The sequence below is a fragment of the Halichoerus grypus genome, chromosome 11 (genome assembly GCF_964656455.1).
Source record: "Halichoerus grypus chromosome 11, mHalGry1.hap1.1, whole genome shotgun sequence".
Taxonomy (NCBI): Eukaryota; Metazoa; Chordata; class Mammalia; order Carnivora; family Phocidae; genus Halichoerus; species Halichoerus grypus.
The window spans coordinates 17,280,701-17,305,884 of NC_135722.1; the positions used below are offsets into that span (position 1 = coordinate 17,280,701).

At 41.7% G+C, this 25,184-nt stretch overlaps 1 protein-coding gene across 3 annotated transcripts in view; it reads right to left on the minus strand.

The window, feature by feature from the left end:
- The window catches only part of EXT2 (exostosin glycosyltransferase 2), a 130,432-nt gene that overhangs the window by 59,905 nt on the left and 45,343 nt on the right, over positions 1 to 25,184 (minus strand). For 2 of the 3 annotated variants that reach the window (XM_036097686.2, XM_078058139.1), the window contains exon 8: positions 1,681 to 1,812. The exons of the other annotated variant lie outside the window; for it this stretch is intronic. In XM_036097686.2, coding sequence (XP_035953579.1) covers positions 1,681 to 1,812 — 132 coding nt within the window. The remainder of the gene's footprint in view (positions 1 to 1,680; positions 1,813 to 25,184) is intronic. 3 annotated transcript variants of the gene reach the window in all.

Genomic DNA, 25,184 nt, shown 5'->3' on the forward strand with positions numbered 1-25,184 from the left:
ATAACCAAAATGTTATTGGCAGAACTATAAACTGGTAGAGTCTTTTGAAAGGGCAACTTACTAATATCTATCAACATTCAAAATATGTGTATTTCTCATCTGAAATTAATAACATTCAAAATGTGTGGTATTTTTCAGCTGGAATGAATTTTAATTCTATAGATATATTCCCATATTTATGCAAACATATATGAAAATACATCTTTTGTATTACTACTTGAAAATAGAAAAAAATAAAAGCAATCTAAATTTCTATCAATAATAGATTTGTTCTGTAAGACAGACCTCAACAATGGAATACTTTATAGCCATCCTTAAAACTGAAGGACACCTACAGAGAATGAAGCAAGTCCATGACCTATTCCTATTAAAGTAAAAAAGGCAAGGTACAGAATACTATGTGTAACATGATCTCATCTGTGTTCTAAAATTATATACTTATGCTTATATATGAATAGAAACATTCTGGAAGGTTACCTCCAGTAATGGATTCTAGGGAGGAGATGGACAGAAGCAAATTCCCCTTCAAGCACAATAGAAAGGTGTTTGTTTTTGTTGTGCTGGATTTTACCACAAGCATATATTGACTTCCTCTCAGGACAACCCATTTCAGGAAGCGTCCTGGCCCCTCCCAGCGAGGGTGCCACCTCCCTGCCGTGCCCCCGGCACTCTGGACACCACGTGGCATACTCGCTGACTCCCCAGGTTAGCGGAGAGCTCCTCTGAGGCGAGGGCCGTGGCTGCTTTTTCTGCGTGCCCAGCACCTGGTGGGGTGCCCGACACATAGTAAGGGCAGGAGGGCGGGGAGGAGGATCTTATATGAAGATTAACCAGGTGCCCGAATACACACTATTGAGAGAAGGTGGCATCAGGAGACCAGCAGGGCTGGCCAGAAAGACAGCACTGATCTAGAATGAAGAATGGATTCGAATCTAGTTCTCTGACAGGAAAGCTTTGAGGCGTGCGAATGAGGCAGACAGGGGCGCTCCAGAGTGGCTAGGAAGCAGAACTGCCAGGCCCAGTGCTGCAGGCACTTTCCGTGAGAAGGAAAGTGTGGCCACTGCCTTGACAATCCCTACCAGGCCACAAGTGCCTTAGGACTCCTTCAAGCAAGGAGGAAGTCCTGAGAGCAGCTTCCGACCACCCCAGCTCTCTGCTGGAAACACCCAGGGGCCTCAGCTGGTCTGGAGCAAGTCTGGACTGTGGCCATCCATAATGCCTCTAGATCGATTTTGCTGATTATTTTCCTCCCACGGTGATGGCAGCGTTCATTGAAATCATCTACGTGAAACACTGAGTACAGTCCCTGACAGAGTAAGCACTCAAAATACAAGCTATTATTTTTAAGCTGCTCATAGAATCTTTTCAAGAGTTCTAGGCATTACAACTGCAAAAGTCATCAGGAAGTGTTTGATTTCCAACAAGAGCCAGGCCTCCCCATTTATCTCTGCAATAAATAAGCATACTGTCTTCCTAAGCACATTCAAAACAAACTGGAAGCTGCTGCTTCTGTATTTCTTACTTTTGTTATCATTTCAAAATGGAGCTGACTTTGTCAGCTAGCACACTCTCATCTTAGAAAGCTAGAATTTAAATAAACTTTACACTCAGTACGTCTTTCTCTGTCCCATCTTGACATCTGGACCATGGCTGACATGGTTAGCAGGGGAATTCACTCACCACAGTGGGAGGGTCATTCCATTCTTCATAGGAGAGGGCAGCATATGGATAGATGCGGTCATTGATAATCTGCAGAGTGGCCAGGGCAATGGCTTTAATTGACTGAAAGTACGCTTCCCAGAACCACCGTGCCTGCAAAGGAAACAACGCTGTGTTCAGTGAGCAAGTGAGACACAGTGGAAGAACGAGATGCTCTATCACAGCCAACCCTGGGTCAGGGTAATTCCTCTATTCCCGCAGGGAGGGAGCCTACAGCGAACGCTCCCTGCTGTTCGAGCCAGCTGCATCAGAAGTGTGCATTTATCAAATGCAGTCAAAAGAGAGTGGGAGCAAGTAAAATGCACACTGGATTCCATTTGGGTAGAAGAGAAACTATGTCTTGATGAAAATATCAATGTTATACCACAGCAAGTTATAGTCATTTTTTTTTTTGCATAAAGTGCACAAATCTTAAGTGTACAACTCACGAAATGTTTAGGTATGTACATACTCTTACAACTACTACCAAAATAAAGATACCAAACATTCCAGCACCCCAGAAGATTCTCTTCTGCTTCCCAGGCACTTTCTCAATCATCCAAGAGTAATCATTCTGATTTCTACTGTGCCTCCTACTGAATTTCATACAAATGGAATCAAAGCAGTATTTACTCTTTTGTGTCTGACTACTTTTGTCAACACTGGTAATGTTTAAGTCAGGTTTTGTGTCAAGGTTATGCTGGCCTCTTAAAATGAATAGAAAAGTGTTCCTTCTTTTTCTATTCCCTGAGAAATTTTATGCAAGGTTGGCATTACTTCTTTCTTGAAAGATTTAGAAGAATTCACCTAAAAGCCATCTGGGTTAGGTGCTTTTTGGTGTGTGAAGATTTTAAATCATGGATTAATCTTCTTTCATAGACACAGGATTATACATATTTTAATGAGCATGTCGGTTTCGAAAGTATTTTTCAAGGAATGTATTCATGTCACCTAAACTGTTAAATTTATTGGGCTAAATGTGTGCTAACATCTTATTCAATGCATGTGAAACATGTAGTAATATACCTCTTTTCATTCCTGATATTGATAATGTACATTCTCTTTGTATTCGCCATGTCTTACCAGAGATTTATCAACTTTATTAATCTCTTCAAAAACCAATGTTTGGTTTTGTTGATTTTCTTTGTCATACTTTTTTTTTGCTACCTTGTTCCTTTCTGTTCTTATTTTTATTTCCTTTCTTCTATTTTGGGGGACCTTAATCCACCTTTCATTTGGTTTCTTGAGACTGAAGTTTAGATTACTAATTTTAATCTTTCTTCATTTCTAACATATGCTTAAAGCTACAAATTGGCCTCTATGTACTATTTTAAACACGTCCTACACAATTACATATCATTTTCTTTATAATTTAGGTACAACAATTAATTTTCTAGAAGTATACTGTTTAATTTCCAAACATTTTGGGATTTTCTATTTATCTTTGTTACCGACTTCTACTTTGATTGCACTATAGTCAGAGACCATGTGTTATTTCAAAACTTTGCCCTTTATTCTTGACTACATTTAAGCTTTTCTCTGTCTTCATCACACAGCAGTTCCACTCTGATGTATCTAGGCGTGGCTCTTTGTATTTATCCCACTGAGGATTGTCAAGCTTCTTCGCTCTGTGGTTTGATGTCTTTCACTGTTTTTAGAAAACTCTCAGCCAGTATTTCTTTGGAATATTGGTTCTGTCACACTCTCTTCTCCTAGGACTCTAAATATACATACAGAAATGTTTTCACCACGCCCCATATGTGTCTTATTCTCTTTTCTGCGTTGCCATCTGGGTATTTTCTACTAATTTTTCTCCTGGCCCAATTATCCTCTATCGTGTGTGTGTGTGTGTGTGTCTAAACCGCTATTAAATCCACATATTGACTTCTCAACTTAGTTCCTGTATTGCTCAGTTACAAATTTTTTTTTTTTTAAAGATTTTATTTATTTGTCAGAGAGAGAGAGTACAAGCAGGGGGAACGGCAGGCAGAGGGAGAGCGAGAGGGAAAAGCAGGCTCCCTGATGAGCAAGGAGCCTGACACAGGGCTCAATTCCAGGACCCTGGGATCATGACCCAAGCCAAAGGCAGATGCTTATAAGACTAAGCCACCCAGGTGCCTCACAAAATTTCTACTTGACTTTTTTAAAAGTAGATTTCACATCTTTGTTGAAATTCTCTTATTTTATTAAGCATAGCTCCTGACTGATAACCCTAATATCTGAATCACCTGTGGGTCTCTTTCTACTATCTGTATTTACTCTTCATTTTGGTCATTTGGTTTCCATTTCTAGCATACCTCTTAATTTTTTACTGGACACCAGACATTCTATATTAAAAACTGCAGAGGTTCTGGATATACCAAATTATCTTCCGCCTAAGAGTGTAACATTCTTCTGGAAGACACAAATGCAGTCAGACCACTTTAATCCTATCAGTGGTTGGTTTTAAGTTTTGTTAGGGCCAACTTTTTTCGGCTTTCCCTTACTCTTGCAGTCTGGCCCTTTGGGCCTTCAGGCAAAGCCTGGGGTACTTACCAGGACCCCTCGACCTTGGCAGGCCCTTGAACACCAACTCCATTTCACCAGCACTATATATGGTTGCTACAATGTTTGCACAGCTTGTTAAGCTCCCAGCTGCTTCATTCTGCAGGGAGTCTTGGAGTCTTGTTCTGATCCCGTGCACCTCAGGAGTTGGCAAACACTTCAAGGGAAGACTGCATGCCCAATTTTTGCTTACTTCCCTGTGGTTCCCATCTTCCTGGGATTTTGTCGTTCAAATCCTGGATACTTTGGGGTAGCCCCAAATTCCAACCTCTCAGCCCTATGGGACTACTGCTTTCCGTAAGGCTCCAGATGCCCAGACTGTGAATTAGAAAAGCCCTCAGGGAAAAAGCCAGAGGAAACATGCAGCTCAGCATGCTATGCTTCCCTTCTCTCAGGAACCACAGTCCCTTAAGCACCGACTGCACGGATTGCTCTCGAATTCCTCTACACTGCTGCTTTATCTATTTTAATAAGCTTTCATGCTTCTTTTTTCCCCGTGGCTGGAGGGTTACTCTAATACCAGCTACTCTGTCATAGCCCAACACAGTCTTTTGAAAGAAGACAGTTTCTTATCCAAGCAGAGTTTGGATTCAGTCCCCAAGAAAGTGAGATCCTGGTCTAGGTGACCTGTCTGTCCAGCTTCATTCAGACCTGTGATTCCACTCAAAATCAGAGGCTATGAGGATTTCTGCAAGGAAGTGAACATGTGAAAATGTAACATGAGAAATTCGAAATATAACGGAAAGAGGTGGAGGAAAAAGATACTTTCGAGTCTACACCTGCCAGCTTTGGTTCTGTTTCCCAGGCAAGTCCTCCATTCATGAGGGAAAGCCTGGGATGCCTGCTGAGGTGTGTGATGACTACTCTCTCCAAGAAGTGTAAGAAAGAGGCAAAGCCTCACAATGAGGATTTCTCCTACTCAAAGAAAAGCTGACCCAGATTTAGCTACCAAGGGCATCTGGCTTATGCAGTCCTGTAGTGTGCCATCTGGGCACGGCCTGGTGGCTGGCTGCCTGCCACTGCTTCTTAGATATACCCTACTCACTCCAATCTCATTCCTGCTTAGTCACGTTGCTGCTGTCCTGCCTGTCATCTAGCCAAAATAGTGACATTTTATGAGACCTGAAAGAATCTATCTTCCCTGTGAAACCTTTACTGATCACCCCAAATACCAACAATCTCTCCTTACCAGGAAATCCCACAGCACTTATACCCTTTACTTTATAAGTTGTTTCTGCTATATACTGTTCTAGAACAGTTTTCCCGTTATTTCAGATGACCACTTTTCTCTCTCCAACTAGACTGTGAGCTTCACGGATGTGGAAACTGGCTTTTTAAAAATTACTAGCATCCTTGCAGGTGTTAGGATGACCTGCTGCAAGTGGACTTTTGCATGCACGATCTCATTTGCTCTTTGGAAACAGCCTGTCGCTTACCTGGGGCAGTTTCATTTTCTATGCAAGGAAACCAAGATACAAAGATGTTAAGTGGCAGGGTCACAACTCAAACCCAGGATCTTTCCCACCCCATTCTAGAACACAAGGAGTACCAACCACACTCCATTTTAGGAAATGGTCTTTCCTTAAGAAACTAAAAAGGTGTGAAAAAGCCAGACATAAACACACACATCTTAAACATTTACCCCCTTTTCCACCCACATGGATCCATCATATGTTCTTTTATTTTAAATCATACCGAATTAAGCCGCACTCAAACTTGAGCATTCCAAAGCTTTATGTTCACAGTCCGGCACAATGGAGACAGCAGCCTTTCGGATTTAGAGGAAACAATGACTGGTAACAAATCCACCTAGCATACCAGCCAAAGGCACAACTGGACGACAATGCTTCCAATTTAAGATGTCTCAAATCATCTCGCCCTGCCCACCAAATTGCAATTCACTCAGAAAGGATGCAAGCTTCGCCAATAATCGGAGCTCAAGTATCTCCACCTGAGGATAAGTGAACTTCTCAGGCTTAACTATTTCTGCAGGACCTCGGTAACACCTTGTAGTATTTAGAAGGCATCGTAATTTATGGCCCCTCCAGGATTCAGTATCAGCCACTCGTTGGCAGAAAGGAAGGAGTTTTCAGCTATGCTGTCAATGCACAAAAGCACCGCTGTTCCCATCCAATAAGCAAATGCGTATTATGTTTTGATTTCCTTTTTCCCCCTAAAACATGGGCCACATTTATCACTTCCTGAGAAGTTAAATGAGGGTGTCTTCAGCAGCTATGCAAATTCCTCAGTCACTTACGTTGTGGAAGCTGCACAGCTGAAGAGGTAAGTCACAGACTCATTGGTCATACCAACATAATCTTGAACAAAGCATCTAACCTTTCTTCATTAAACATATGCCACCATAATTTTATAAAACATGCAGATTTCAAAGCATAAGAACCACAAAGTTCCTAACACTTTCAATCGTGAGAATTATAAAGCTCCTAAAGATCAGGAATTGGGCCAACTTAAAGCTATCATAAGCAAATAGGTATCTCAAATTAAAATTGCTACCTCAGTTTATACATCAGTTAAAAGTCATTAATTTCCTGGGTTTTCAGTAACATAAAGCCAAACAGGATGAGCAGTAACAAGTATTTAAAGAAAGCCAGTGCAGTATTGTAGAAAGGCTATGAGCATCTTGCACAATTCAAATTACATAGCCTCTGTGTTTAGTCAATCTGCAAGCTGGAGAGCATATCACCTATCTCATGAGGCTGCAAAGATTCAATGAGGTTTATAAAGCTCCTCACTCAGTACCAGTGCAGCATAGACAATCCGAAAGTGTTAGCTCTGTCCTCAATACTTATATCCACTCTGTCCCCTTAGGGTCTTTGTCACTTACATTAGAATACATTCAACACTGTTTTGGGGTAAGAATGGAGGGAGGGGAAGAGGACAGACAGAATGGGACCCCAATGTTGCATCCCATTCATCTCAATTCTTGAAAACAGTACAGAAATCCAACCGGTAAGAGAACAGAGTTAGAAATAATACAAACATATCAAATGGGAGTGACAGAACTTTGTCCTGAAAAGTACGAGAACCAATAACATGTCCCTTCTAGCTTAATCTCCAAGCTTCCAAGGAAGAGGACAGTACTTCTCCAGAAACCGGGAGAGTAGGCACCATCTGGTTTTGCTCACCACGGACTCCCAGCCTTTGGCACAGTGCCCGTCAGAGAGGAGGCAGTCAAGACCCTTGTTGAAAGAGCGAACCCACCTAACACCACTCCCTCAAAGGCACAAGGCAGGACAGGCACCACAGGCATCTCATGGAAATTTCCAAATCTTCTAAGTACCAACCCATCTTTTAATAATAATGATCACATCTTGTATACAGAGTTTTAAAAGGTGTGAGATGGGGGAAATGGCTTTGAGGAGAAGAAGACAAATCTATTCCTAGGGGGAACGGCAAGGCAGAAATAGGACCAAGAGTGTTCCTCACATTATGTTTAGTACAAACTAGGTATAGACCATGAAGGAGATAAATAGTTTCTAAAACTACACCAGGTAAGTTTGCTACCTAGGAGTGGTCAGGGTATCTAACAGCACAAAATTCATAGATAAGAATGCCAACTACCCCAGAGTCGTCCAAGAGCATCTTCATCCCCAAAGAACAATGATGGCTCTCCGAGGCCCTCGCAGCAACCAGCCAACTTTGCCCTGCCCTTCTCGTCAGAACCTCCTGAATGTGACCTGCATCAATGGCCTCGTTTTAGCCTATTAAAGGAGTTTCGTTATGAAACCCCCCCCACCCACACACACAGAGCAAACAATAAACCAGGTAGTTATGCTTCTGTCCTGAATTCCAAGTGCTAATGCTGTCCAAACACCTGACAATAACATGTACCCGTGGATCAGTACTTGCTCGAATACTGCTCTATTTCCCTGCCCCCAACCCACCAGTTGGTCAAACAAAAAGCATCTGCTTCTGCTCAGGAGGCAGAAAGCCACAAGAGAACATGGACCCCACCATAACAATGACAAAAAGCCACCAGATAACCCACTAACATCATAACCGTCTTAGGCCCATCAGAGAGCTGTGGTCATGAGGCAATCAGGGGAGCCCGAAGTTCAAAGGGTGACAAGCTCCTCTGGGAGCAATGGGACAGCTTTGGAAGATCACAGAAGGTAGAGGTGCTGCAGTAAAGGCAGCCAAAGAAAACAACTAAAAACGAATTCTTAAAACTGAGTGTGGGCTAGCAGGATCATTTGGAAGCTCTAGACACAAGGGAAGTCTGCATTCCCTTGCAAGCTCTTTTCTCCTGGATGTTCTTAGAAAGACCGGGGCAGGGAAGGAAATCAAAGAGAGGCCCCCTCAGTGGCACACAGGTACACTCTGCCCATTTCTTGGACATTTTTTCATCCAAAGCAAAGCCTTAAACTGCTGGGAGAGAAGCAGGAAACCCTCCCATCCTCGAGATGCAGACACAGAAGTACCGGCTGTGGGAGAGGGGTGGAAAGGCAGCCCGCCACTGGGGGCGGGGGACGAACCCTTCCAGCTCTCCTCAGAGCACCCCGGAGGGAGCGGGCAAAGCAAAAGCCCCTGCCCTTACAAGAGGGGCAGGAAACTCTCTCTGACCCAAGCCCCCTCGCAGTAAAGAAGAGAACAGAGCTGCCACAGGGAGAAGCAGAACCTGAGAAGCCCCCTCCAACAGCCCGGCAAACAGGCCTGCCCAAGACTGACACTGGACCACGGGAAGGGAGAATCCCACCGTCCCCACCAAGAACCCGGCACCACATGCAGCAGTGGTAGTCCATCGCTGGGGCAAAAGGCCTCCTGTGTGGCACAGGCAGGGCAGGGCCTGCTGGAAGCAGGGGGTGAGGCGGAACTCTAAGGAACTCCTTTGTACCCTGGCCCCACACAGAGCACAAGGCAGTGGCTGAAGTCTGAGGTGTGCTGAAGGTGAACTAGGCAAGAGAAAATCCAAACCCGGCCTGTTACACATTAGGCCAGTCAGCCTCGTGCCCATTTCTGCACGTGACATTTACTTTAGAGTGGTTTTTCTATAAAGAATGTCTATCATTCAATCAAAATTTTCCAGAAACAAAAAAAATAAGTGAAAACAATCCATTGTCATAATATAAAGCTGTCAACAGAACCAAACCAAAAATGACCAAGCTGTTGGAACTATTAGACAGGGACTTGAAAATAACTGTAATTAATGTGTTAAAGAATCTTTGGTGAAGAAGGTAGACAACTTGCATCAACAGATGGGAATATTCAATAGAGAGATGGAAACTATAAGAAAATAACCAAATGATATGCCAGAAATAAAAATGTAGTATCATAAATGAAGAATTCCTTCAACTGGCTTATCAGCACACCAGAAATAGCAGGGGAAAGAAATAGTGAACTTGAAATAGAAAATTATCCAAACTGGGGTGCCTGGGTGGCTCAGTTGGTTAAGCGACTGCCTTCGGCTCAGGTCATGATCCTGGAGTCCCAGGATCGAGTCGCGCATCGGGCTCCCTGCTCAGCAGGGAGTCTGCTTCTCCCTCTGACCCTCCCCCCTCTCATGTGCTCTCTCTCTCTCATTCTCTCTCTCTCAAATAAATAAAATCTTTAAAAAAATAAATAAATAAAAGATACCAAGGCTGTGTCTTAAAAAAAAAAAAGAAAAGAAAATTATCCAAACTGAAATGCACAGAAGGAAAGGAGTGAAAGAAAAGAGAGATCCAAGAATTACGGGAAGGCATCGAATGTTCTGACATGCCTGTAACTGGAGTCCCAGAAGACGGGGTGGAAAACAAGTCAACAGGTATATTTAAAGAAATAATGGCTAAGAATCTCCCCAAATTAATGAAAAACAACAAAACACCAACTCAAGCAGCTCAGAGAACCAAGACATTAAATAAAGCATTCACCTTCTCCCTCAACAAGTTAAAGGAACAACCTTACCATTAAAGATGTCAAGGCACTTCTGCGTCTGAGCACCAGGGAGATTTGGGAAATTTCCCCTTAACACACGAGCATCGATGCAACCGTTTATTTCAGGTGCAGGGCTGGAAGATATTTCCACACCTCAGGGATTAATCTCTCAAAGCCATGTCTGAAGATGAATCTGAAAACTTCCGAAGGGATTCCAAGTCTTTCCAAACACACGTACCAAAGCTCATTATGTCCTTCTCATCTGTTCGCTCTGACAAAATGGGTTTCCCAAACCTGCTGTGCAGCACGCTCAGGGTTATAGTGGTTCTCTCCCTCACGGCCTTTCTGGAAAGGGGAGAGTGCCAGAGCAGGGGGCCTGATGCCCTTGCTGGACAACCTCATCAAATCCTGGCGGCAGCAGAGACCCTCAGGTCATCTCTACCTGACAGCCATAAAAACTCAGTGGTGATGTCAAATTATAATCCAAGCATCCTAATTTCTAGTTGAGAATTACTGCAAACTTGCTGGGTTTGTTTTTTCTTTGGCTCACTCCATTCTTCTAAACGTAAGAGTTACATGAAAAAAATATCAACCAAACCGCTCAGAGGCTCTTCTCATGGACTGAAGCCTTTTCTAGAGCAGAGGAAGGTCACAAACATGTAATATACCTTTATACCCAAGAATTCAACAAACAGTAATAAATAGAATTTACTTTAAAATAAAAAGGGATTTCTGAAGCAAAAAAGGTTAATATACCTACAATTTATCAGCATCCATTTTTTCCTTTGCTTAAAATATTTATTTTGTTAACTTCATTGCATTTAGAATACCTTACAACAGAAAACACGAGAGTGCTTTTTTTCACTCCCTTGATCCTGAGCTACTTTATTTGCCCTCTTCAGATGCATCCTCCGCCTGAAAGTCTGATCCTCTGGGGCACTTTTCCACCAACCAGGGAAGCTTCCCTGTCCCATCATTTCAGTTACCTGCACACGGCACTGTCACACTCACTGGAATTTTACACAAAATCACACACCTCTGCAGCAGAGGCCAATGTGCAGTTTTTTGGCAGGTGTCCATCTTTTTTGTTTCATTACCATGCAAAGTGGTAAGTGCTTTTAAAAAAAAAAAAAAACAACTTAATTCTGAAATAATGTGAGGCTTCGAGAAACAATGGTGGTTCAGAGGGTTCCCGAACATCCCTCACCTAGCTTACCCCCATATCACCGTGGTGCAATGATCAAAACTAAGAAGTTCACATGTAGGTAATTCCATTCACTAAACTACAGACTTTTTCTTTTCAGATTTCCCCAGTTCTCCCCTAAGGTCCTTTTCCCGTTCCAGGATGTAGTCCAGGGGACTGCACTGCCTTTAGTTGTCGTATCTCCCTAGTCTCTCCCAACCTGAGACAGTTTCTCAGTCTTTCCTGGTCTTTTACAACCTGGACCCTTTTGAATAGTACTGGGCAGGCATTCTGCAGAATGTCCCTCATTCTGGGTCGGTCTGATGTTTTCTAATCACCAAGACTGAGGTTATGGATTTTGGGATACTCCGGAGGTGATATCAAATGCTTTCTCATCATTATTCTCATCATTATCAGGGGACTTATGCTATCAACATGACATATCACGGGGAAGTAAACCCCGATCACCTGGTTGGGGAGGGGGCTCTGCTGGCTTCCCCACTGTATAGTTACCATCTCATTCCATATTCTATGGTTAGGAGCAAGTCACTATGTTTGGTCTGTCTTCCCAAGGAGGATAATTAAGCTCCACCTCCTAGAGGAAGATGTATCAAAGAATTTTTAGTATTCTTTGAAAAAATTAAAAACTGTAAAACTGTATTCACCCAGTAATACTTTTTTTTTTTTAACCTAGTTTACAGACATACGGTGTGGCATTCTATTACAATCCTTAAACCTATGGGGATTTGTGGCTTGTGGAAATATTAAGGCATTTTCTTTCCCCATTAATAATTTCACTAAATAAAACAATTGACATTTGCCTTAAATGTTAAGTGGATGCCCAATCATATATCTTACTTATTTAAAACAGAAAAGCACATAGCAACTTTTTATTAAAAAGCTCAGAGATGAAATCTACTGAGCCCTCAAATATTTCTAAATTTCAATTGCTTCTAGTCTCATATTTAACTTTACTCTGATGTGCACACAGAATTACTGTTCAAAAATAAAGCACCCAATCTGATCATGTAAAAAAATGAAACAAAGAAAACTAATAGAAGTGATTAATAAGAAAAAAGAAAAAAGAAAGGAATTTGAAAAGTAATCCAAGAGCTTTCCATAGATTGGCTACTAAGGAAAGTCTAGAGAATCAGCTAAAAACCTATCAGAGCTAATGAAGAAGTTCACTAAAGTAATGGGCTACAAAATAATTTTTTAAATAAACAAATAAAACAAAATCCCAAACTGTTAAATCTCAGCAATACTCAGCGAGATTTTATGCACATGAGCTCGTGGCAGCGCCCTTCCCATTACCCCAACTTCTCACAGTACAGAAGATACCCAGTCCTCGTGACAGACAATAAATGCCTCCTCAACATCCATTACCTTCCTCATTTTTACTAACAAAACAAACTTAAAATACTAAATAGTCCAGCCTTTTTTGCAGCAATGCAAAAAAATGTGCGCTTTCCTAAATAAAAAGATAAAGCCCTACTACAACAAGCCTTCTGGTTCTTTCCCTTGGCTCTCTTCTGCTTACCTGGAATGCAAACATGGCTGGCTGGGATTGAAGTAGATGTATCGTAACTGAAAAGAAAAAGCCAGCATGCTGAAGGTGACAGAGCAGAAATATAGAAAGAAACCTGCTATCCTGATGGCATCGATGAATCACTATACCTGCCGTGGATGACCAACTTCTGGGTTTCTTTTAATGTGAGACATGTAAACCCTGATTTCCTTAAGCAATTGTTAGTGGAGGGGTGCCTGGGTGGCTCAGTCATTAAGCTGAAGGCTCTGCCTTCGGCTCAGGTCATGATCCCAGGGTCCTGGGATCGAGCCCCACATCGGGCTCCCTGCTCAGCGGGGAGCCTGCTTCTCCCTCTCCCACTCCCCCTGCTTGTGTTCCCTCTCTCGCTGTGTCTCTCTCTGTCAAATAAATAAATAAAATCTTAAAAAAAAAAAAAAGGCAATTGTTAGTGGAGTTTTCTTTTATATTCATCTAAATATCCTCCTGATACTGTCCTCTTATGTGAAGACCATAATACGGATTTCATTACTTTAAATACAAAAGCAGTAAGTATTTGCAATAATTATTTGATAGGATTTTATATCTAGAAAAATCAAGACAATCAACTAGAAATCTGCAAAGTAATTACAAAATCCAGGAAGGTCAATAATTATGAAATAAACATAATAAAATCAATAGTTTGATTCCACCTCTAGTTAGGTTATAGAAGATCACAAAAGATCACCACCTATACCACAACAAGAAAACAGCTGACAAAGTAAAAATTTGAATTTTCATTAGAGCCAAATCATTTGTATTCTACGACCTCGTTAAATTCACCTACTAGTACAGTGGTTTGTAGATTACTTTGGCTTTTCTGAGTATACAACCACATCATTTCCAAACGAAGACATGTTAACTTTTTCTTTTCCAATTTTTATGCCTTTTATTTATTTTCCTTTTGCACTGCCTATGATCTTCAGTACAATATTGAATACAAATCGTAAGAGTGAGCATCCTTGGGCGCCTGGGTGGCTCAGTTGGTTAAACGACTGCCTTCGGCTCAGGTCATGATCCTGGAGTCCTGGGATCGAGTCCCGCATCGGGCTCCCTACTAAGCAGGGAGTCTGCTTCTCCCTCTGACCCTCCCCCCTCTCATGTGCTCTCTCTCTCTCTCTCTCAAATAAATAAATAAAATCTTAAAAAAAAAAAAAAAAAAGAGTGAGCATCCTTGACATGACCCCAACTGTAGGGGAAAGCATTCAATATTTAACCAGTAAGTAACATGTTATGTTAGATGTAGATTTTTCATAAATATCCTTTATCAAATTGCAGAAGTTCCTTTCTATTCCTCATTTAGCTGAGAGTTTTTCTCAAGCATGGTTGTTGAATTTTATCTAATGATTTTTTTCTATATTTAGAAGATGATCAGATGGGGTTTCTCCTTTGTTTTGTTAATGTGGTAATCTACATTAAGTTTTTCAGTGCCAAACCAACTTTATATTCCTGATCTCACTTAGTCATGATATAGTATCCCTTTTTTATATACTACCAGATTCAATTTTACCATTTTGTTTAGGATTTGTGCATCTATGTGAATATGAGATAGCTGCCTGACACCAATAATTATAAGATGCACCATTATTTTATATAACACTAAGAAAGAAAAAGCTCTCAATTAAGACATGGCACAATATCAAAATGATATCAATTATAATACAATCTTGACATCGGAGATTTTAAAATGTGAAAAATATGGGACTATGGCAATTAAATATGGCATATACTGTTTCACTTGACCCTCCCAACAATCCTATAATTAACATATCTCCAGTTTACAGACAAGAAGACAAGGCTCAGAAAGATTAACGTTAACTTGTCTGTGGTCACAAAGCTTTTAACTGACAGATTCAGAACTCAAAACCACTTTGTCTAATCTGAAGTCTGTGTTCTTTTCATCATGGTACTATCGAAACCACAGACTGCCTCAAAGGATAAATCCAGAACTGCGGCTAGGCTTTGAATCAGGCTGGCTTTAACCTGTTAAGGCTTTTCTCCAATATAGGTTTCTCTGAACGTCATTAACTAAACAGAACATGATTCTCAATCACCAAGGCAGTATCATTAATAATACCACATGTTCAAATTAAGTGAGAGAGGCCTTGTATATTTAAGAATGACTAAATGATTCCAAAGTGGATGAAAGCAATAGGTCTCCCAGGGAAACCAGGGATTGTGCTACGTAATTAGTGACATATCAGCTGGAGGATGGCCCACAACTTAGGGCTCTTTTCTGTAGCACCAACTTTAATAAACGTAGTAAAAAGAGTACTAGAGTGGAACAGATCTGATTCTAATTTGGGCTTCTGCCATTAAATGGTAAATAAATGCTGACAAGCCATTTAACTTTCCAGATCTCAATTTTCACACCTTACAATCGAGACAGGATCACATGATGCTTAAGGGCTCTTCCACATTTGATATTCAGAGAGATGGAAATTCTAAAAAAGAATTGAAAAGAAATGCTGGACAATCATTCAAAAGTCCTGTACCAGAAATGAAGAATGTCTATGACAGGATCATCAGTATGGGATGGACAGGGCTGAGGAAAGGATCTCTGAGCTTGAGGATATGACAAAAAAACAAAAACAAAAACCCAGAACAGAATATCCAAGGACTATGCGACAACCATAAAGGGTGTAACATATACACAACATAAATACCAGAGGAAAAAAAGAAAGGAAGAGAAGCAATACTTAAAGCAATAATGACCAATTTCTCCCCAAATCAATGTCAGACACCAACGCACAGATTCAGGAAGCTTAGAAAACACCAAGTAGGATAAACACCAAAAACACTGCACCTGTTCATATCATACTAAAACTTCAGAAAATCAAATATTAGAAAAATCCTGGAAGAAGAGAGAAAAAAAAGAAACACTTTGCCTCTAGAGGAACACAGGGAACAATTACATCCAACTTCTCCTCAGAAATATTCAAAGTGAGAAAACCCCATGGAGCTAGAATTCTATACTCAGGAAAATTATCCCTCAAAAGTGGTTTTGAAAAATAAAAAATTTCTCAGGGCACCTGGGTGGCTCAGTCGTTAAGCGTCTCTGCCTTCGGCTCAGGTCATGATCCCAGGGTCCTGGGATTGAGCCCCGCATCGGGCTCCCTGCTCAGTGGGAAGCCTGCTTCTCCCTCTCCCTCCCCCCTGCTTGTGTTCCCTCTCTCACTGTGTCTCTCTCTGTCAAATAAATAAATAAATAAAATCTTTAAAAAAAAAAAAAAAAGAAAGAAAAATAAAAAATTTCTCAAACAAAAACTGAGGGAATTTATTGCCCATAGTCCTGCCTTGCAGGAAATGTTAAAAGAAGTTCTTCAGAGAGAAGGAAAATGATACAGGTCAGAAGTGCAGATCTACATAATGAAAGGAAGAGAATCATGGAAGAAATAAGTGAAGGTAATATAAGAACTTTTATGTTTCTTATTCTTAATTCATTAACAATTTGTTCAAAATAATGATAGCAACAAATGTATTCCATTACATATACTTATGTATAAACAAAATGACAGCAATGATACAAGGGACAAGCGGAAGGAATTAAAATTATATTGTTAATACAAGGCACAGTCTCCTTGACTTAAGGTAGTTTGACTTAGATTTTACAATGGTGTGAAAGCAACAGACATTCAGGAGAAACTGTCCTTTGAATTTTGAGTTTGGATCTTTTCCCAGGTTAGCAATGTGTGATTTGATCCTCTCTAGTGATGCTGGGCAGCAGGGAGCCCAGCTCCCAGTCAGCCATGTGATCATGAGGGTAAACAACCAATACACTTACAACCATTCTGTTTTTCACTTTCACTACAGGATTCAATAAATTACATGAAATACTCAACACTTTAACATAAAATAGGCTTCATGTTATGTGATGCTGCCCCACTGGAGGCTAATGCCCTGAGCACATTTATAGGCCAGGCTAAACTATGATGTTCAGTAACTTAAGTATATTAAATGCATTTTCGACTTACGATACTCTGAACTTACTGGGGGCTTACAGGACATATCCCCCATTGTAAGTCAAGGAAGATCTGTACTTTCACTATCTATGAGGCAGTAAAGCGTTAAATGAAAGTGACCTTGGATTTGATGTAAATGTATAGTGCAATCTTGAGGGTAACCACTAAAAATGTTTAAAAAAATAAGTGCAACTGATACGTTAAGAAAGTAGAAAAAATGCAATCATGTTAAAACCACAAAAGACTTTATATAAAGAGTGTGGAAGTCTGGGGTTCCTGGGTGGCTCAGTCAGTTAAGTGGCCAACTTTGATTTCAGCTCAGGTCATGATGCACTCTCCCTCGCTCTCTCTTGCTCTCTCTCTCAAATAAGTAAATCTTTTTTTTTTTTTAAAGTGTGGATGGGGTGCCTGGGTGGCTCAGTCGGTTAAGCATCTGCCTTCAGTTCAGGTCATGATCTCAGGGTCCTGGGATCGAGCCCCACATCTGGCTCCCTGCTCACTGGGGAGCCTGCTTCTCCCTCTCCCTCTGCTGCTCCCCCTGCTTGTGCTCTTGCTCATGCTCTCTAATAAATAAATAAAATATTTTTTTAAAAAAAATTTTTAAATAAAAATTTAAAAAGTGTGGAAGTCAGAAACAGGAACAAGGAACAAGGGCAACAAATAGAAAATAGTAATAGGGCGCCTGGGTGGCTCAGTTGGTTAAGCGACTGCCTTCGGCTCAGGTCATGATCCTGGAGTCCCGGAATCGAGTCCCACATCAGGCTCCCTGCTCAGCAGGGAGTCTGCTTCTCCCTCTGACCCTCCTCCCTCTCATGCTCTCTGTCTCTCATTGTCTCTCTCGCAAATAAATAAAATCTTAAAAATAAATAAATAAATAAATAAATAAAAAGAAAATAGTAATAAATATGGTAAATATGAATCCAATTATATATCAACATTCACTTTAAATGTTAATGGTCTAAATATAACAATTAAAAGACAGATTGTCAGAGTAGATCAAAAATAAAACACAACTGTTTATGTCTACAAGAAAGCCACTTTAAATATAAAGACACATAAACATGGCACCTGGGTGACTCAGTCAGTTAAGCGTCTGATTCTTGATTTTGGCTCAGGTCATGATCTCTGGGTCTTGGGATCGAGGCCCATATCACGCTCTACGCACTGGGCATGGAGCCTGCTTAAGATTCTCTCTGCCTCTCCCTTTGCCCCTCCCCTCTGCTTGTGTGCACCCTCTCTCTCTCTCTCAAAAAAAATAATAAATAATAAATAATAAAAAATAAAGACACATAAAAGTAGGATAGAGAAAAATACACCATGCTAACACTAATCCAAAGACAGTGGGAATAGTTGTATTAATTTCAGAGAGAGTAGAATTCAGAAAACATAAAGAAGGCATTGCATAATGATAAAGGGGTCATTACTCCAAGAATACAACAATCCTTCCTTAATGTATATGCACCCAACAAAAGATCATCAAAATATGTGAGGCAAAAACTGACAGAACTTCACGGAGAAACAGATGAATCCACTAATATAGTTGGAAACTTTAACACCCTCTAACAGAAATGGACAGACGCAGAAGACAGAAAATCAGTAAGGACACAGCAGAACTTAACAGCACCATGTAATGACATCTGAAGACTACTTTCTCCAATGATAGCAGACTACATATTCTTCCCAAGCTCACATGGAACATTCACCTGGACAGACCACATTCTTGGCCATAAAATACCTTAACAAATTTAAAAGAATAAGTCAGCTCTTATATCACAATGGAGCTAAATTAGAAATAGTTACATGGTGGATACATGCCATTACACATTTGTCAAAACCCACAGAATGTACAGCACCAAGAGCGAACCCTAATGCAAACTACTGACTTTCAGTGATAACGAAGTATCAATGTAGGCTCAACCATAACAGACAGACCACTGTGGGGCAGAATGCCCATATGGGGGAGCTTGCGCATCTCTCTACATCCTGCTCGATTTTCCCGTAAACCTAAAACTGCTCTAAAAAATAAAATTTATTAATAAAAAAAAAAATCTTTCCAGGTTCCTCTCCTCTTTGAAACTACACAAGGCCGTTCTTTTCTAATTCATCTGACAATGTTTACACAAAAGTCAGCATCGATTCTCTGCCCCATTGTTATTTCATTGAGGGAAAAACCTTATCTTCCCAGTTAGACTAAAAAGTCTTTGATGGTGGGCCCACAATATGAGCAAAATTTACTAGCCCTCATCTACGGGCAAGCATTCAAGAAATCAGCCTGTAAATCCTACAGACTTAGGACGGTAGGTTTCTGTGGGCTCTCATAGCTTCTTTACACTGGTATCCTGCAGGAGGGCCCAAGTGTCTTGGACAACTGGGACAGATTAAGGACACAGAATGCCATTCACCATGTCACAACTCCTTTTTCCCAACAGAAGCGACAAAGCAGGATTAGGCTTGACTTAAACAGCAGGGTTAACCAGGGGACCAGCTGAGAACCATTTTAAATGTGGCCACTGCCCCATGCAAGATTTCAGATATCATACCCTCAAGAACAAATTTTGGCTCTTCTAAGATCTCACACAGAGCCCACTCATTCTTGCTAGGAATTAATGTCAATTTTATTTTCACCTTATCCCACATTCTCAGCCTTCTAAAAATAACATTAGGATTTGTTATTGTTTTGTCATCCACAGTAGATTTGTTGTTGTTTTCTCTTGTTTAAAATAGTCTCTACCCAGTTGGCGCATAGATAGTGAAAAGGAAAAAAAATCACCTTAATATTAAGAAACACAGTCATGAAACTCTGCCAAACCAAATGGACCCTTTCTTCTCTTTCTTGCCCTTCTCAAGGCTTTGAAAACTTGCTTACAACCTTTCCCCTCGGCGGGCTGCAGAGGACTTACTCCTTTAAATCTAGCTTTCTCCACTCCTAGCATTTCTGTGACCCATCTCTAAATGTAACCCCATCCTGGCGTGGAGACGAAGAGGCCTTTGCACATCCCTCCAAGCCATGTCTCCCCAGCACGCTCCCAAGAGTTTCTGAAGGACAGCAGTGGTAGCCCCCATCCCTGTGTGAATACTCAAATACACAACTTCCCCTTCACAGAGCTGACTTCTAAAAATTCTAGATCTCATTCTTACACCCAAAACTTGGAGCCACTCACTGGAAGGTCAGGAAAACAAGCAAGGACACACACCAGTACTCAAATCCTAGGTCTGCAGCAGAGCTAGCTGGAGAACCCCCAAAGGCCTGCATAAAAGCGCATCATCCCCTGGAAGCACAGATTTCCTTCTGCTCATCTCCAGCCTCAGTATTTATATTAATGGGCACTGACTAAAGACCAAGAACACAGTTAGCTCCCCTTGTAGTTACCAGAGAAAATGGCCATAGCATATACTCCTCAATAGTCACAAAAAATGCAAGGAAGAGGTCTGAAAGCTGAAGTCTGGGGCAATACTTTCTGATGGCAAAACAGGGTGCTCATTTGAGTTCACAGAGCTTTTCATTCTACAAGGTGTTTTCTTCAAGGGCCAACACCTATTCACAAGCTCTTTATAAGCTCACCTCACATCGTGTTACATGGTTGAGTCCTAGGAAGAGTTGAAAGCCTGAGTTATCAGACTTTAAAGAATACAGAGAAAAAACTAGAACATGGGATGAAGAGAAGAAAATGAAAAACGGAGATTCCAAACCCCTTTCTTTCTCTAAGTCACGCAGTAGGGTTCAGAAAGGAAGTAAATTCGCAATTAGGTGGAAAACAGAAAATGAAGACAAGAAACAAACCTAGAAGCCCCCATCAATACAAGGTTGTCCCAAAAGACATACTTCCCAGTATAAAAGGCAAGTGCCCCAGGAGAAAGGCTGAGAAAAGTGAAGTGACCGCTCACCATTAATTCTGACCTCAGATGGTGCTCATCCCCACATCACCACCTAACACATCCCACCCACGGAGCAATGTAAGCACCGTGCAGGCAGGGGGTTTCACCTGTTCTGTCCACTGCTGTGTCCCCAACACTCCGATCTACACCTCGGACAAAGCAGGAGCTCAGAAATATTTGTTGATGAAACCAGGCACTTACTATATCCAGGCTGAGAATGTGGGATAAGGTGAAAATAAAACACAGTCAAAAGTTAGTCCTTACTAGAGATTATAAAAACAAACAGATGATAAAATGGAGACCTCTGAAGGCAAGTGACTTATTCAAAGTCACACACATCAGTGGAAAGAACAGGATGAAGCCAGATGCAGACAACTACTGCCCCACCACCTCTCCTGCCTATTGCTGGTACCAGATGCGCCTTTCTCCAAGTCTGATGCTCAGCTCACAATTCCCCTGAGAGTTACTTCCTTTGGAGGTGGGAGGGTGGGCCCCACATCACCTGAAAAGTAGCCTAGCTCCTCAGAAGAAATAAACGACTTCATTAAAGAGACACATCATCTCTCAGGTCCCAAAACATAAGATGTTAAATGCACCAATAATGTCAACAAATTTGCTATAGAAAAACAATGCTGAGTACAAGGGAAAAAAAAAAAAAAAGCAAAGTCAATAAAATCCAGAATCTCCTCCCTCCCAGGCCTAACCCATTGGAAATAAATGCACTTAGTATGGTTTGCTTTAAAGGGATATGGTAGCAGCAAACTCTGGCTTACTAATGGATCAACAAAGCAAACTTCTGAACAGCTTATTTACATGCTTTACAAAAGATAAACTTAGAAGCTCGGTGTCTCCTTAGTTTTCTGAACAACGTGTGCTCTGGTTATTAGCCAAGGAGAATCCAATGCTCTGAAAAACATACAAATAATGTAGTTAAAGGCCATGAACTTACCTTGGCCAAGGAGACAAGGTTTCCATCATTAAAAACAAAAGCGAAAAAACATTGTTCGACAAATATCTTCTTGATCACAATTCACCACTAAACTAACAGACCATCCTCCTGACCCCGAGGCTAGGATGTGCATGTGTGAGCTGAGGTGGGGTTGGCGTTGATCCCAATGATGTATTTGGGTGAGGCAACCGACAGCAGGCAGGGACGGTTATGAGGATAAATTAACAATTTCTCCTGAGGGACAGGAATCCGTTATTTTCATACACCTGTTTCCTCTGCCACACTCTGTTCCTCCTGCCCCCAAGTCAACCATCTTGAGTGACACAGGTTTTATTAAAAATGAAGACTCACTTTTAGCACAACTAAGAGGTTTCCTGCATTATTAAATCTTTTTCAAATTCTCTAGCATTTTTAAAGTCCGGAAGTTCTCAACCTAGTACATAATCCGCACTTTTAACGTTTCCATTCTACAGATAAAACATGAATTGTGATACTCAAATTTTCAATGAAAAAAAAAACAATCTCACCACTAAGAATCTTTCCACTGACACAGCAAAACAAACTAAAAAACCAAGCTTTTACAGGGCTTAATAAAGTCTTTTAGTAATATCCTTGTCACCCTGTTGTGATGAAAGAGCACGGCATAAGTCCTACCTCACTGACCGGTGGTGGCCAGAGCAGAGGGATGCTGCAAATTCTGAGTGGAGCCAAAAAGTCCCCTTCCTCGTGTCCTGGTGTGCAGCGGGGTGATGTGGAGGTGCAGGCAGGTGGCCCCTGAAGCAGGTTACACTTCACCCTCGCGCACCCCCTTTCTACACTCTGACCTGGTCAGGGGCTGAGGATGGGATTAGGAAAAAACCGTCTCAGAAGTGGATTCACAGTGAGGAGCAAAACCCAATTCAATGGAGCCACTTAAATGACAACTACTGACTGGGGCTCTTGTACCTGATATAGACACTGAGGGACAGAACTATGTCCCCTCAAAACGCATCAAGGGACGACGTATAAGGCAACAGCAAGAGGACAGCAATCTGCAAGCCAGGGAGAGGACTCAGGAGGAAACCACCTTGCTGACACCTTTATCTTGGACTTCCAGCCTCAGGAATTGCAAGAAAATCCGTTTCTGTTGCGTAAGGCACCCAGCCTGGGGTGTTTTGTTACAGCAGCCGTAGCAAACTAACATAGACATCCACAGACACGGCAGACCTTCCCCCTCAGGACTGCTGGCCGCCCCAGGGCAGGAGCCACAGTGGGTACAGCTCGGAGCCACGTGCAGTATCTTACCCAACATGGGCATCTGATAAGTATTTTAGATTATTGTAAGAGTTCGAAGGGTGCTTTAAACAAAGAACATTAGAGCTTTGTAAATAAACTTCATACTTTTCAATCACATGCCACAAATTCTTCCCAAGCCCAAATCTGCCACATCTGCCGTGTAAGCTCAGGCCGTCTACTAGCCTCCAAGGTTTGCCTTCCTCTTTTATTAAAATGAGAAGAACAACAGCTACCTCATCAGATTTTCAGAAGGAAGTTCCTAATACAGTGCCAAACACACATGTGTTAACATAAAAATGCTCCCCTTCCCTTTGCCAACCAGGAAATGTAAGCTCTTGACCATATTCATGACCACAGAACAAGACAGTGGTAAAATCAGGCCAGGATCTTCTAAGGCCTCAGTACCTGCTAAATACCCAGTCTTTGCGCTGAGGCAGAAGAAGGCCTTGCCAGAGGGTCCTTCCTGCAAAAGACTATCAGTAATATTCTATTTGAATTCTAGAAAAGCAGGGGACCTCAAGAGAGATCATTTGCTCCTTTCCTAGGCTAAAGGCATCTTGAGTAGAAGAGGCATTTTCTATGCAATATTCTTAGAATTAGAAGTTTGATTTCTTGCCGAAGAAGTTATATTGAAATCATCTAATATCCATGGGTCCCTGCATTTGCCTCTCAATATCAAAGCTTTTACTCCTGTTCCTCAAACAAGAAGCCAAGCAGATGCGGGAGGGTGATCCACACTCTATGTCTCCTTGCAAGATCTAGTTTCCCCCGAAGGTCGAACGGGATCAAGAAGACAGTGAAGAGTGTAGCTGAGCTGTCTCACAAGTAGGCCTCATGAGATCTGGCAGCAAAGACTGAACATTTGAGCCCTGTGACGCTTGTACTATGCCATCTGCACCATTAATTACGATCCCAGGCACCAAAGACGGCTCTGATTTCCATGTTTTGGCACAATTTAAAAGAAAAATTCTTCCAAAATAAATGCTACTTGGAGCAAGTTGGAAGAAAAAGGGGTAAAAGAGCTTGATAGTAGGGGGAAGACTTGGTGAATACTTGTAGGGAATGCTTCCGTGTTATGATTGCCTATCCTATGGGAAACAAGAAGGGATCCAGGAAGAAAAAGGGGTAGTCTGAGTCGTGTCTCTTGACATATGACAGACAGCTCCTGAAATAGAAAGCCATAGGTTTCAAGTCTCAGGGGTATCACCTTCAAATATATCAATGTTCTAAGGGTGGATCAGTTTTCCCAACTGCTGACGCCCTGCTGCGAGGAGCGATCCCAAGCAAAACACAAGCCTCTGACTGGGAGCCTTTGAGGCGGCAGGGAGCCATGAGGAGTTCAAAGGCAAGGCCGGCCAGTGGTTTGTACCTCCAAGAGCCATAAGGGTGAAAGGTTACTAAAGCAGGAGCCACTGACCAATAAAACAGTGCTTGGTCAAACCTTCTCAGCAAAGAGACTAGAGATTCATTTCTGCTGTGCCCAGTCTTCTGACCTATCCACGCCTCTGAATCCCTAATTCCCTAGGTCAGATCAGGGAGCTTCTTTCGTGATTAGCAGCTCACCAGTTCTCTCTCCCAGCTGCTTCCATAAAATAGCTGAAAGGTAGAATGGAAAACTTTAATCAAGATCTGTCACCAAAAATAAATAAGAAGGTAACACAGGCCAACTACTTGTACAAGAATCTGCCTGGGGTGAGATTTCCCGTGTTTGCTATGCTAAAATGTTAGTTTGTGGGATTAGAGAAGGCAAATGTAAAACAAGCCTCACTCCAACCAGGCACACTGGAAAGGCCTGCCCCTCTTTAATTAAGACACACACAAACACAGTATGTGAAGGGACCAAGAGGACAGACGTGAGGCTTATTTCAGGGCGATGATCTCTCCTCTGTCCTGTTCCCCCACATAGTGACAATCCAACTAGAGAAAACTAGGGAGATCTTCTTTGGCGGGTTCTTCTTTTTTGGCTGTGGATACTAACTCAACAGACAGGTCACATGGGAGCCCTTCCACTGTGCCAACACATTCCCAGAAAAAGAGAAATTGAGAAGAGTGTGGGTCCAATGCTGTTTATCACTGTTCCACCTGACCAGGGCATGAGTCCTCTATAAGCTGCTTGCTGCTGGAAAGCTCCATCTTCTGATTAAGGATTATTAAGACAAGCTCTCCTGTTGATCCTGAATGGAAACCCCCAATGTACATTCTCCAAATTGGGACTCTGAACAGAGGGGAAGCTTGAAATAGCTACACTTGCTATGTCGG